The sequence below is a fragment of the Megalops cyprinoides genome, chromosome 5 (assembly GCF_013368585.1).
Source record: "Megalops cyprinoides isolate fMegCyp1 chromosome 5, fMegCyp1.pri, whole genome shotgun sequence".
Taxonomy (NCBI): Eukaryota; Metazoa; Chordata; class Actinopteri; order Elopiformes; family Megalopidae; genus Megalops; species Megalops cyprinoides.
In genome coordinates this window covers 12,644,196-12,658,314 of record NC_050587.1, presented here as the reverse complement: position 1 = coordinate 12,658,314, position 14,119 = coordinate 12,644,196, and the positions used below count along the sequence as shown (strand labels likewise).

At 46.0% G+C, this 14,119-nt stretch overlaps 1 protein-coding gene across 4 annotated transcripts in view; it reads right to left on the bottom strand.

The window, feature by feature from the left end:
• ctif (CBP80/20-dependent translation initiation factor) overlaps positions 1 to 14,119 on the bottom strand; it is a 104,045-nt gene that overhangs the window by 41,290 nt on the left and 48,636 nt on the right. For all 4 annotated transcript variants that reach the window (XM_036529230.1, XM_036529232.1, XM_036529229.1 and 1 more), the window contains exon 8: positions 2,436 to 2,512. In XM_036529230.1, coding sequence (XP_036385123.1) covers positions 2,436 to 2,512 — 77 coding nt within the window. The remainder of the gene's footprint in view (positions 1 to 2,435; positions 2,513 to 14,119) is intronic.

Below are 14,119 nucleotides of genomic sequence, written 5' to 3'. Positions count from 1 at the left end.
GGATTGGGGGGAAATCCTGTATTGTGAATTTGCTAAAGTCCTTCACAGTGTACTGAGGGGACTGGATCAAGGATGGCCTCGTGATTCTGTAGCAAGGTGTCCTGCCAGGTCACGGCGGCTCTCCCCCCAGCCAGCGACTCTGACTAACAAGACTGCAGTGTCCTCATTGCCAGCAGCAGCGGCAGGCACGGCTTGCCAAGCCAGCGCTCCTAAGTATCCGGCAAGAGCACCTTCTGTCAGGGCATCTTTAAAATGCTGAGCACACATCTATTAGCCGTCAGGAGTGGGGGGGGAGACCCGGCGCAGTACGACCGGCCGATCCAGTCAAATTCAGCGCGCCACCCCGGGGAAAATCCTCTACATTATTTATTAGCTGCAGATAAGGAAGCCTATTTCTAATAACTCCACGATGACCTGAGCCAAAAAAAAATTCTGTGCAGTGCGCACTTCTGCAGAATTAGGGTGCCTAATGAGGCCGGGGAGGAGAAATATGAAGTAGCGGGCGCTCTCTCTCGCTCTCTCCCTCCGCCCCGTCTCCGCCGGAGAAGGTCAAACCTCCTGCGGAGGCCTACCTCGCAGTGGCGAGGACGACATAAAAGGACCGGGATGATTAAATCAGGAACGCAGAGAGAGGTGCGCCCGCAGGCTCCACACGGCGCATCAGGCATACGGGCTGCCGAACGCAGCGCTGGGGTCTCCCGCACCCACCGAAGAGAGTTAATGTGCGTTTGTCACCATTGCCCTCTCTCTCTCTCTCGTTTTTTTACTGCACGTACTGCTCCCTTTACCCACCCTGGGGGTGAAAGGCAATAAAATTAATTGCCGTCTCCTGGCTGTGTCTTAATTTATGGAATGCCAACGGGCTGCTTAACGGCGAGGCCATGGCTGGTGTATGTTTTCCATTATTCCGGGGCGGTTGCATCAAACACGGTGTCGCATTTGCGCCACGCGGTGCGAGAGCCTGAGCTCCGGCAGGCGAAGCACGTGGCCGTGGAACAGCGGGACGCTCGCAGGGAAGGCACCACCTCTCGGCTCTGCAAAACTGAGGGACTTCTCTGGGGCTCGGCCTGTGCTGTGCCCCCATGCTTCTCCCCAACCCCCACTCTAAAAAGGAAAAGAAAATCAATTCCCCAGTGTTGGGAATGGGGCGAAGGACGGGGCCCGGGACGTTTGAAGTGCGAATGTTTGGGAAGGGAACTGTGGGGCTGCCTGAGTAATGATGGGCCTGGTTTCTGTGGACCCACCTCTTGGCTGAACCTTAAGTCACTCCCGGGCCTGTGGCTGAAGTAATTAGACAGCGCGACTCGAGAGGCCCACTCTGAGCCTGCCTTAACCACACCCACAGGGCCCTCACTGCACTGAGGTGGTTTTCTTCTCCGGAAAGGCTATCATTTTAAAAGTATTTTTTGGAAAACACTTCTGGGCGAGAGGGGTGGGGGGAAGAGAGGGTGAGAGAGAGAGCCTGAAAGAGAGAAAGAAGGGGCAGAAAGAGCGAAATGGGAGAGGGAGAGAGGGTGAGAAAGGGATTTCTGTGCAAGATTTTCATGAGTTGCTGCTGTTTTAATTGTTGGGTGCTGTGAAACTGTGCTCTGACACCAGCCGTTGAGCCAGCAGGAGCCTGCATCTAAAAATGCACAGGAAATGTACAAAAAATGTCCTGCTGAGATATAAACCAAAGATGACCTACCTGTAATTTGACAAACCCCTCCAGAGCAATTTTCCCAACAAGAACTCCAGACATAGGGAGAACATGAACAATACACAATGCTTTAATGCCAGACCAAAACCTGTGATAACTTCCATCTTTTCCTTGTTAGCCAACAACATTTCTGATTTAGCTAAATATTGCACACAATGGCTGGAAATCAATTATGCTGTGCCTTTTCTAAAAAAAAAAAAAAAAGAGGTTTACTTTCATTTTGGCTCAAGTTTCCATATTTAACTGACTGAGCCCTAAATATTTTCTTTTTTAAGTTGTTACTTAGCAACTGCAGAGAATTTTCCAACGACGTCATACAGGAAAGACATTTTGAAAAATCAAATAAAAAAAAGTAATTTAATGAGATTTTTAAAATGCATGAACAGTTACCTAAAAGAGACCCGCGTATGCAGTCACGTGTTATTGTAGACCGTCTTTTGAGCCCACCAATTCAAGCTGTAAAAAGACTTCAGGGGATATATATACTTCTGAAGAAAGTGTCTTTTTTGCCTTTTAACATTCTATACCTCTGAAGCCAGCATTCCAGGTTTTAATGTTCTTTCGGCAAATGATAAGAATGAGAGAGCCTCGTCATTCTGGGAGGCATTGGGACCCGAACACCACTTTGTCGGTGCTCCTCTATCATGGAGAGGGAGAACACCATGCTCTGCTCCCACTCGGACACCGCTCTGCTTCTCGGCTTCCGTTCGGCGATGGCAGAGCTGCGCTCACTTACCGGCGGTCGTTCCTCCTCCGGCGGAAGAGCTTTTTGGTGTGTGCGATCTCGGCTTCGTTCGACAGGGGCGGGAAGACCTGCGAGGGCAGAGCGAGAGGAGAGATCGGTCTGGCTGCCTGCGCTCGTAACCAGACATGTGAAATGGCAGGAAATTATGAGGCCTGATGGCCGTGGAGATGAGCAGCCATGTTCACTGATGAGCCTGCCAATCAAACTGCCACCTGTTAACCAAACACGCAGACGATCGGGGGAAGCTGGAAGTCCATTATTCATGGAGTGACACGGCTCTGAGGGAAAACGCAAAGGGAGAGATATGACTCCCAATTTAGCTCCCCTGAAGCTCTGCATGGGTAGGTTTTTTTTGTCAGAATACATAAATTCTGATATTCAACAAACATCCTGAAGCTCCAGCACTGGTATGTTGAATATCATTAAACCCAATATGACTGACAAATAGTGCACCAGGCTTTGCCTTTGCAAATATATTTTTTAACAGGCTGAAGATAACATGCACATGGATAATTTGTTGGAGAACGAGCACCGACTGTACATGTGTGCCGACAATCACACATGTTGGTAGTCCAGTGGTTTGTAAAGATCTGTCATAAAAATATCATAAAAATAAAATATACATATACATATACTTATACATCAAAATGTGTTTGAGTGAGAGGTTCTTAAATAAAATAAACAGCAGATAAAATACATTTAATAAACATTGATTAACCTTTTTAAAATGAAAAAGACAATCACCTTCACCTGATCACCTTCCAACCATAAGTTGTGATAAATAAAAGTTGCTAAACAGAAAACAAGCCTCTCTATGGATACTATGAATGATCACTATGGATAAGAGCACTGGCCAAATTAATGAATGTAAAAGTAAATGTATAAGAACCCACTTTCACAATTCAACATTTACGCTCTCATAACCTGTAACTGTCTCAAACACATTGTAAATATTTACCTTCACACTCTCCTCTTTATTTATCTCATTATTTTCCCTCCGTTTCACTCGTCTGCATTGCAGCCACCCTGACAAAATCAGAGTTGATCAGAGAATGTGCAGCCCGCCAGGTCCTAAGACTCACTTTAATTGCACTCACTAGCATCTTACAAGGTGCTAGTGGATATCAAGCGGTTGGGATACTTTTGTTGACTCCCTTTGATAAACATGTTTTACGACAAGCTTTCAATAATAGCTACGAGTTAAAAGCTGAGCGGAGCGAGAGCGGTGGAATGTGAAAGATACAGTGTAATGGAGGGGGCGTCGAGCTGTTACCTCGCCTCACAATTTAGCAGGGGACCGAATACCGTGCCGTAATGTGCCAGCCGTAATGTGCGTCATGTTGACTTGCAGCTCACCCGCTACCGATTTCCAGGAATGGTACTATGTGTACTGGCTCTAAAATTCATTGTACTCTTACCACATTCTGGTCATAGACATAGCTTTAGGTATTTTTGACTGGAACCTTTTTTTTTTTTACCTTTATATTTTGCAGTGGTGTTCGGTTAGCCAGCAGCGCTGCTCGCATCCGTGAACGGCCTTGCTGTTACGGATGTTTCTGTCCCCACAAGGGTCTCTTTTCTTTTAAACCAGTGGCACATTTATTTCAGTTTTACTCAGAAAGGGAAAATACCTGTACGTACTTCGGTCTGTGTGAGTTTAATTGCAATCAGGTTCTTTCTTCAATCGGTCTCTCATGGCTTTTCGACTTAATGGTGCAAAGTCGGTGGTCTGCAATCGTTTATCGCCGTGGAGAAAAACGTCCTCGGGTCATTTTGCATAAAGGACTTGTACGCACGCACTCTGATAGCTTGACCAATTATAATTAATATGATTTGAGATTGCAGAGATGTTTAGTTTAGAAGTGTGTTAAATGCCCATTAAGACGGAACAAAAATGTAGTCTGCAGCGTTTATGCATTTTCTTGCCCAGCCACGGTCTACTGTGCAAAGATGATTTTAGTATGTGTGCAATTCTCGCAATACTCCACTGAAATTCAAGCGCCAGTTTTGGAGCGGAGTAACAACATATTAAAATAATTATATTTATGGACGGTATGTCATACCCAACATAATCCAAACGCAGTAGCCATTGGCATGCCCTGTCAGCACAGAGTTATGGGGATGCTTGTGTGTTCACATGAGACTGTCCGCCTGTCTCCCAGTTATTCTGACGCAGGCAAAAAAGAATTTCTGGGAAATAACACGCGCTGTAAATCGATGACTCGACCCTCTAACACTGTCATAGCAGCGATGTCACAGACAGAGGGGAGTCTTGCACCTCACTCCGTCTCCTCTTCGGCCGGCTCCTACACAATCTGTTCTGCACGGAAGGCACTGCGAGATGCACACGCGCAGCCACAAAATTACAGGGCCTGCTGTTCATCTGCAGAAAAGGCGCAGAAATACAACGTCCTCTGGCCCCTCCTCTGCCTCTTTTGTGAAGCATGTGGGCAGCCTATACTTTCTCCAAACAGCAGATGATATGGTCAAACAAACCCTGGGGGTTTTGGAGGGGGGGGGTGGGGCACTCATATAGGTGAGTGCGTTCAAGATGAGACTCAAAATTCAAAATGCGGTCTGTGCTCTCAAGCCCTTACATCCTCCATTAAATCAATCTGAGAGGTGACAGTCAAATTCGATGTCTGGCTGGAGCTCCGGTTGCCTTGGTTACAGATGCACAGTTGGCCTGCTACCAGTGGAAGGGAGGAGGTGCGTGTGGGAAGGGAGTAGGGGAATGGGTGGGTGGAGGAGGGGGAGGCAGAGGCAGGGCAAAAGGGCTTGTTTTCTCAAACAACTCTGGAGCGTTGCAGGGCTTCGACACTTCCAGCCTTCATTATCTCCACATCGGCAGCGTCTGCACAGGAAGCGGCGGAGGGCCCCCGCTCCGCTCCCCGGCCGACGCCCGCCCGTTTGATTGCGCCTCTCAATCAGCAGAGATCTGCTCCGTTGAGCCCAGGCCCAAATGCCCTCCTGACCCCCCGCCTGGAGCTCTGCCCGGCCTGCAGTCTGTGCAGCAGGCTGGGACCGCAGCTCCCGCGCACCTTATCTAATCTTAACCCCTTTCTGAAGACAGGCGTACGGGGAGCGCGTCACATACGCTGTGGTCTCAGTGCCTTATTTACGGGAAAAGAGAGGGAGAGAGGCTGTTAAAGTGAAGCTAAAGCAAGCCGGATATTTACATTTACATTTATTTATTTAGCAGACGCTTTGATCCAAAGCGACATACAGAAGTGCATACAGTAAGTATAGCGACAGTACGGGGACAGGATGTGTACAGTTCCACAATGAGACAGTAGTTCTCAGCTGAGAGCAAGGTCTATGACAGCAGAGCTGGGTAAGCGGCTACCTCTTCAGATATACCCCCCCCATACTCTACATATGCTGTCACCCACATGCCTTGCCATTATGGTTATGAGATGAACCATTAAGAAAAATATTTTAGCACATAAAGGCTTCTATGTCAAAGGGTGACTCACTGTATGATTGACCCATTTGCAAGCCACTTCATACACACTTGTAGTGTTGAGGATGTAAATATTGCCAGGGTGAAGTAGTGTATTTCAAATGAAGCGCTGGCAGCAGAGCACAGAACACCTCTCTAACACCTCCGTCAACAGGCTCCTGAGAAATATTTGCTATTTTTCCCCCAATCTCAAACAGAAGGGTCCGTGAGTGTTCCTGCTGGTCCAAACTCTTTTTCCTACCGTCAACTCTTTGCCGCTCCTTAACCAAACAGAACTCCACAACACCACCACTGCGCCGCTGGCCTGTTTGCTACCCACGTTCAGCCGAAACAGAGGACTGACCACGAGAGGGGGCCCGGCTGTGCTGACATTTATCACAGCACACATTACAGACTCATTCTTGGGGTGACCAAAAGATCACGGCCAAATTCCCCGAGTACATACACCACACCTGCCCTCCGCAAAACGCCAACAATCAAGGTCTTTTTCAGCGGAATTCGCTCGGAGGGCTCCAGCTCCAACAAACGGAGCCCCGTAACCTCAGAGCCTCTGGCGCTGCGAGCGTTCGCTCTCCTCTCTCTCTCTCTCTCTCCTTCCCCCGCCTTCCCCGGCTCCCTCTCTCCGTCTTACTCAGTTTTTCCTGGAGGACCCGGTAACTGCCGCTGGGCCCCCTCTGATTGGCCAGTGCAGATTGGAGACAGATGTGGGAGCGGACCCGCGCAGTGCAGCGCCGTACCCTCACTGGCATCTTAATAAGCGCTTTTGACACGCGGCGCCACCCCAGCGGGCAGGCCGAGCGAGGCCGAGAGGGGCCTGCGCGTCCCGCACATTCTGCCTCGGAAAAACGCGCATATTCCGTGCCCCCACCGCGTAAAAAACGCTGTATATCCTTCGCGTGTCTCGCTCCGGTTCGGAGAGAGCTACGGTAACGTGTCTTCTTTTGGTCGAAGTTTGGTTGTATGCAAAGAGGGAGGGGCTACGATGATTTGCTGCCCCGGTTCCAGCTCTAGCCAAATTGGACACATATTGCTGAAATGTACACCCACAGTGAAAAAATGAATAAGGTCTGTCTTCATAAATGAGAGTTAAAATAAACTTACAGATAACAACTGCTTCCATTTCTTGTATGACTAACAGTTTATGAGTAATTGACGCTACACTACCGTCTGGATAATCCCAATCAAGTAAACACTTTCAACTGACAGACAGATACAGAGAGAGAGAAAGAGTGTGTTTTTGAGAAAGAGCGAGAGCGAGAGAGAGAGAGAGACAGACAGACAGGCAGAGAGAGAGAGAGAAACTGTTGGTTTAGCTACTGTTGTTTTCCTGAAGGATATCATTAGCTGTAATTCTGCTGCATAATTGTAACCAGATGATAATCTAAAACTCCAAACTCTAACTCTAATTATTTAGCCATCAAAGCTGGAAAAATCATAAATATTTACATGTTGCCTACTTCAGGGAAAAAAGGAAGAGGCAAGACCTGGCTTTTGCAGGAGCAAGACCCAAACACTTCATGATGTACTCTGTTGCTTCTATAAGGTTGCATCTGTGTTTTTTGCAGGTCAAATTTAGTGAAGATTACTGCACATCTATTAGAAATGTCTCAATGAAAGTGCTTATGATGACGATCCTGCCTTTGGATGAAAGCTGTGATTTGGATTAAATGAATGGATCCTTTTATTTTGGACCTTGTTCCAATTTAGAAAAGGACAATAAAGTAAAAGCATTGGAAACTGTGTTTCCAAATGCCACAGTTGCACTATCATGCCTTCCTGTGAAGTTATATTTGGAAATTACAAGCAAAATTCTATCTCAGGTACTTACAACTCTATACCACCACTGTTATCAGTAACATGATACCGAAATACAAACTCTCTAAGGTCTCCAACAAATATTAATTACGGACAAATAAAAATTCATTTCATGTGCCTAACAAAACCCCAACCTGTCCAGCACAATACGTTTTTTATTGTTATTGCAAAATATTATCTTTGTAACAACATAAGTCTTGAGGTTAGGAAAAAAGCCCTTAAGAAAATACATTATTATTATTACATAGTATATTTTAGTCTTGTATTTGGCTTTTCTCTAGCATATTCAAGAGACCACACAGGAATATAAAGATCTATTATCTGCACCCCCTTTAAAAATCATCCTGATATAGAATTGACTAGATTGATTTTCTTCTATTTTACAGTATTACAGACTTTAGTGTAGGAGACAGATGGCAGGGGACACTCCTCAGCCTTGCAGCCCACAATGGAACTAGATGACGGTTATTAAAAGGAGACATACCAAACTCTATATATCAGGAAGTACAATCAAGTGTTTCCCCCCTTATACAGAGGTCATTTATCAGAAGGCAAAAAATACATAATCACCTTCATATTGTGTATTGTCTTACAATGTGGGAGCCGGCCTACGTGCACTTTTAGCTATGCCTCCATAACACTGAATTCAAATCCCCCCCCCCCCCCCCCCCAAACCCCCACCTCCGCATCCGCCTCCCCCCAAAAAAGTATTCCTGCAATAGAACTGCAGTTTGGTCTATCCTAAACCCCTGTCCGTTATTGTGCTGCATATAAAAGAACACCAGGAAAAGCAGGCCTCTGACAGGAGCCTACTGATGATGGAGCCAAGACCGCCGCACGTCCCCCCGGCCGGAGTGCCCTTTCACCTGGAGGTGGACGGCGGCTTGAGCCGCCTGTGGACGTGACAGTCGGGACGTGTGGGGATCTGACCAGGAAGCTCACGTACAGTACCGCGGCGGGTTCCTGCCCCGTACTGTGCGGACCGCATTCCAGGAGGTCAGGGGTCAAGCAGGGGGGAGAGCCCTGCAGATACTGACAGTGGGGGCCTCGGAGCAGAGAGAGAGAGAGAGAGAGAGAGAGAGAGGAAAAAGAAAGAGACAGAGCAGGAGGGACACTAGGGGAGAGAGAGGATGAGAGAGACCAACCAATGTATGCAGGGCAGGATTGGCTGGTTTCCATTGATAATAAATATCAAAACAAGACAGCTAAATTTTTTGGATGCATCTAAAATCAAGCCCCCATAACTCACTGCAATTTAAGGCATACTGAATCCAGGAGCTGTGCCCAAAAAAGAGCCCTCTCAGTCAGCTGGCTCTGAAAGTAACTGACCTAGTAACAGCTAACACATACAAGTTTCAGATCAGCACTGCTAAGCAGTAAGAAAGTACTGTAACCCAAATTATACAACGAACAAAAACATCATATCTAGAACACTGGGATACTCAGGCCTTAAACAAGGATTATACACAAGCAGAACATCTCTTCACTTTCAGAGATAACAAACCAGAGACAGATCGTGACCAAGTACAAGTTCAGTGACCACGCCCTAACAACTGAAAAAAGTTGACACAAAAAGTCACGGTTACCGAAAGGTGAGCAAATATGTGGTCATTGTAAGACAAGAGACGTAGAAACAGAAATGCACTTCCTACTACACTGTGAAAAAAATACATTTAAATTAAAAATAATTTTTTATTCAGAAAAATTATCCTAAATTATCAATAATTTAAACTGGATGTCAAATAATGAAAAACTGTGAGCTCTGCTTGGGGAAGAACCCACAGCCCCACTAGCGGCACAGCTCATTTCAGCCTGCCGCAGTGATTACCCACTAATCATAATTAATTCAGTTATCCCCAATTTAATCATTACATGTTCACTGGTTCAAATTTGTAGCCATTATTTATTTGCATATTTTTATGTTGGTGTGTATATGCGTGTATGTACTTACATATATATCCATATTATATGCTTTGGAAATATTTACACAATGTTTTAAATGCCAGTAAAGCAGATTTAAATTGAACTGAACTGAGAGAAAGAGAGAGAGAGAGAGCGAGAGAGAGAGAGAGAGAGAGAGAGAGAGAGAGAGCACGCACATGTGGCGTAATGGCCATGTTTAACGGCAGGAGCCCTGCTCTGACTGGCCGCTGCTGCGAGGGGTGATGAGTCGCAGATGAGGTCATAAAAGAAGAGGCAGCGATCAGAAAGCCGGTGGGCTTTCGGCCTTTCTGGGCTTCTCTGCAGGCTCCGCCCCCACCGATACGAGAGCCAGGGCCCCGGCGGAGGCCAGGCTCAGACACATGATGATATTAGGAGTAATTACCATCGTGCAAGCAAGGCTCAGTTGATCTATCATGGTACGCACAAGGGTTTCAGAGCTGCATCAGTGCTTGTGGATCCTCTGAGAGACTGTTTTCTCTTCCACTTATTCAATGGATGGCAGTTACTACTACACTCATACTGTGAATCGCTGTTGGGAGTTTCGGAAAGGGCAATAAATAGCCTTGGCTAATATGTGAAAGAGACCATCGCGCATTTGTAACTATCAGACGCAATAAGGCAAGGAGGTAAAACCAACATTAAGGCACAGATGAAACACTCTCTGTTTCCATACTGGATTTCAATACTCCTCCAGTTTCACAGGAGGAGAGAGACAAGGGAGTTCCTCTGGTGGTGGGATGTCATGGTCCGTCACAGTCTATCACGGTCAGAGTTTTGGCACGTGACTGACCCCCACCCCCGCCCCTTGCAGGACAGCGGACACAGGGGTGAATATAAATTCCATACAGTATGAGGGAGGCAAACGGACTCCACCAGAACCGGATCGCTGGCGGCGCTTCCGCAGCCTTGTCGCCGGGAGATGAGGGATCCGCTGGGAGGAGGAAGTGGAAGTTTGTTGTTTGAGGGTACTTCCTTTAACCCCCTGTGTGTTATGATCCCGCCGCATTCAGCACATTCACAAAGCATTCTATCCATTGTTCAATCGCCGCTTATTTATGCTTTCTTGGCTTCCTCCCAAAGGCACTGATTTAAGCCAAAGAAAACAATAATATATCATTATATCATATATCGTTTCCAGAAAGATACACAAGTAACTTTTTTATTGTGTGAGAGAAAGGTTCATACTATGGGTAAACAGCCATTTCTCAGAAAAAACAAAGAAGAAATCCATTTCATTAATGCTTCTGAAACAGAACATTTTTCAATTCAGCAAAACTGCAGTATTTCTCAAAATGTTTGTCTGTATTCATTCTAAAGGCGAAGCAATTTACCCAACTCCACTGAATTTAACACTGTGTTACTTTTCTTGCTTCTTGCACATTATTAGATTGACGATGACTGGTATTGAAAAAATGTGGCAAAGACACTGAAAGATGGAGCACTAGCTTAAAACTGTCACAAATATTTACAGTAAGGACAGAGCACACCGCAGGCAGACTGAAAGGAGGCATCAGGGTGACCAGTCTGGGAAGTTAACGCGGTGAGCACACAGGTTTGACGTACAGTGTGACAAACAGACATGCCGTGTCTAATAACTGACATCCAACTAGCATAAAACCTGTGCTTTACCAGCAAGCCAAGGAACCAAGGAAAGCAGACCCGTGAGGAGCACTCCTGTGGATGGACTGATGGACGCACATCAATAAAAAGCTGTAGTCCACACTATCAAAACCACCTTGAACTCAGGGGCGTTCAAGAGAGGCATAGAGCATGAGGATCCACTCTTCAGATATCTGACAACTTCAAAATGGTGCTATGTTGAAGTCATTAAATAAAGGTCATGGGGAAAAAAAAATGACTGCCATAGATCCTGCCACTCTCCTTTAAAATTTGAACTGTTTACTTTAAGCTTTCAGGAGGGATGAAGAAATTTCTTACCAATGTGCCACTATAGATACGATTCGTTAATCAAAGGTTTCAGCTCAGCTATGGGAACTGCAGAGGGAACTGAAAGGCACTTCAATAGCCATCATTAACACTTCCAACGTTCATACCGTTAGCTTCTTTTAAAAAGGGCGGTCATCCCCAACTCCAAAGCGCAGGTAGCGACTGCTTATGAATTACCAAATCCATTAGCCTCTTTCAGGTGATCAAAGAATCTCGCAAATCACTCTGCAGACAGGTCTAATTTGTAAGCTCGTAAGCAGGGCCTCGTGAAAAAATGCAAGAATCCCTGGGACGTGGATAATTTAATATCAAAGAGACCTGGAGAAATCTCGCACAGCTGGGAAAAAGGAGGTCTAAACAGGTCTGACAATGCAAATCCTTCAGACACCCACTGCATTTCATTGGATTTGAAGGAGGGTACAGACACGCGTTGTGTGTGAACATGGCTCCTGAGGACGGCCGGCTACCGCAGATGGGGAGGGGTAGCGGGCAGGGTCTTACCTCACGCAGCCTGGATGCCGGTGGCACGGCGTGTCGTGGTACAGCCGCACACGACTACACACAGGGAGGGAGCGCGGCGCTGGTACCACGAATCTGGAATTATTCCTCATTGATATTGACCTTGTGGGTGTTAGTTGGAGGTGCGTGGGCATGTCAGATATATTGATTTGTCCTCTGGCGCAAAGCAGACGTGGGTTTGTGCGAGTTTGAGCAAAGTTCACTCTGCCGAAATGCGGATAGCATCACAATTAATTCCGTTCAGCCGGGCTGCCGAAAGCAGAGCTCGGGTGTGTTTTAACTGGTACTTTATGCGCCTAGCATTTGCGCAACGGTGAAACACGCTGCAGTTTCGACATGGGGCGTTCAGGGCACAGAAGCTCGAACAACAGGGCAGGTTCTTTAAAGACCTGTGCATTGTAGGGTGTTGCATAACATTCAGCAGGCACCGTGACTCTGTCTCGGGAGCCTTTCAGGGACTTTTTTCCGCTCTGTCACAACAAGACGATGCATGTTTTACAATATGTAAGCGCATGTTTTCCAGCCACACCGGAGACCTCTCACCAAAGCCCTCTACACTTATCACTAATTAAAGGCGCTGTGCGTGCAAGTCGTGCACAAGTCTCCGATGGTGCGTTTGAGACCGTCCGGATTTCTGCAGCCAGCAGGGACTCAGACGCTGCATGGGACAGCGGTCACCTGTGTGGCCACGACTCAAATTCATTTCACAGACGTACACAGTGTTTTCAAATCACGCACATCAGAAAGACATTGTCTGACTTTACTGACACATTACTGACAGGGCGACCTTCTGTACTGCAAACTCCCTAGATGTTCAGTACCTCAAGATGCTCACACAGCTCTTCAACCCTGAAGAGATGTCTGTTTTTTTATATACTGAGAGAAGAACATAATACAATACTGTCTTTCTTTGAATTCCTTGACTGACGGTTATCCACCTGGCAACTTGACACATCAAGACACACACACAGAAAGAGCAACATGGCATGTAACAGCCTTAACACTCCTATATGGGTCAGAACAAGCATGCCTGCATGCTCCATTTTGCTGCTAAATAAGGATCTGGAATGCTTAAAATTCAACAGATCATCAAAGCCTTATTTTACCCGTGTTAGTGTCAATAATTTTGAAGCATCCGTAACTAATCTGACTGTCACCATCTTGTCTGTTCTTGCTAGAAACATGACGTTATTACAATTTTGGTTTGGAAATGTTACAAGATAAAACTCAGAGAAGCCAATGTTTTAAAGCAGCGCTCTAGCTTTAAGAGGTCTAAAGATATAGGCAGTTTTCTGTTATTGTAGCAGTCCTAAGAGTCCTGTGGCAGCCATCTTGGAAGCTGATCATGTTAGAGCAGGAATTCAATTCAAGGAGAGCCTGTGCATCTGTTGGTTTTGTCTAACCACCTTCCTGAAGCGGACAAACTGGTGAATCAGCTGCATACATTTATATTCATAAATTTTCCAATTACACTCTGAATAAAGGACATATGCTATCTTTAGGTGTAATGTATCATTTATCATAAAATTTCAAACCAAATCAATTACTCAGCTGAATAAAAAACCAGAATATACATTCGCCCTGTAGGAACTGAGTCTGAGATCCCCGTGCTGCCTGTGCTAGAATGAGCTGAGTTATGTCAAGGTAGGTCAAGAACCACAGCCTACACACCAGTTTGGTAATTCTAAAGCCTAGTACACACTTTGAAGATGCTGCACATATTTAGCTATTTTCTTAGCCGTTATGAGTTTGCTAACGCTTGTTTTACATCAGGTCAGGTCCATATTGAGCTCTGGTGTGAGCATGAGCAGCCTAATTTAAAAAGAAAGAAATGGCCAGGGAAGAAACACTAAGGGATTGCACATCATATAGTTATGCTCTGCACTTCTTTATCAATCTTCTATATTAATCAAAGGCAACTGGATATTCAAAAATCCCATCAGAATCTGTAACCTTGGTAATATCATTTTAACATGCTTTCAATTTT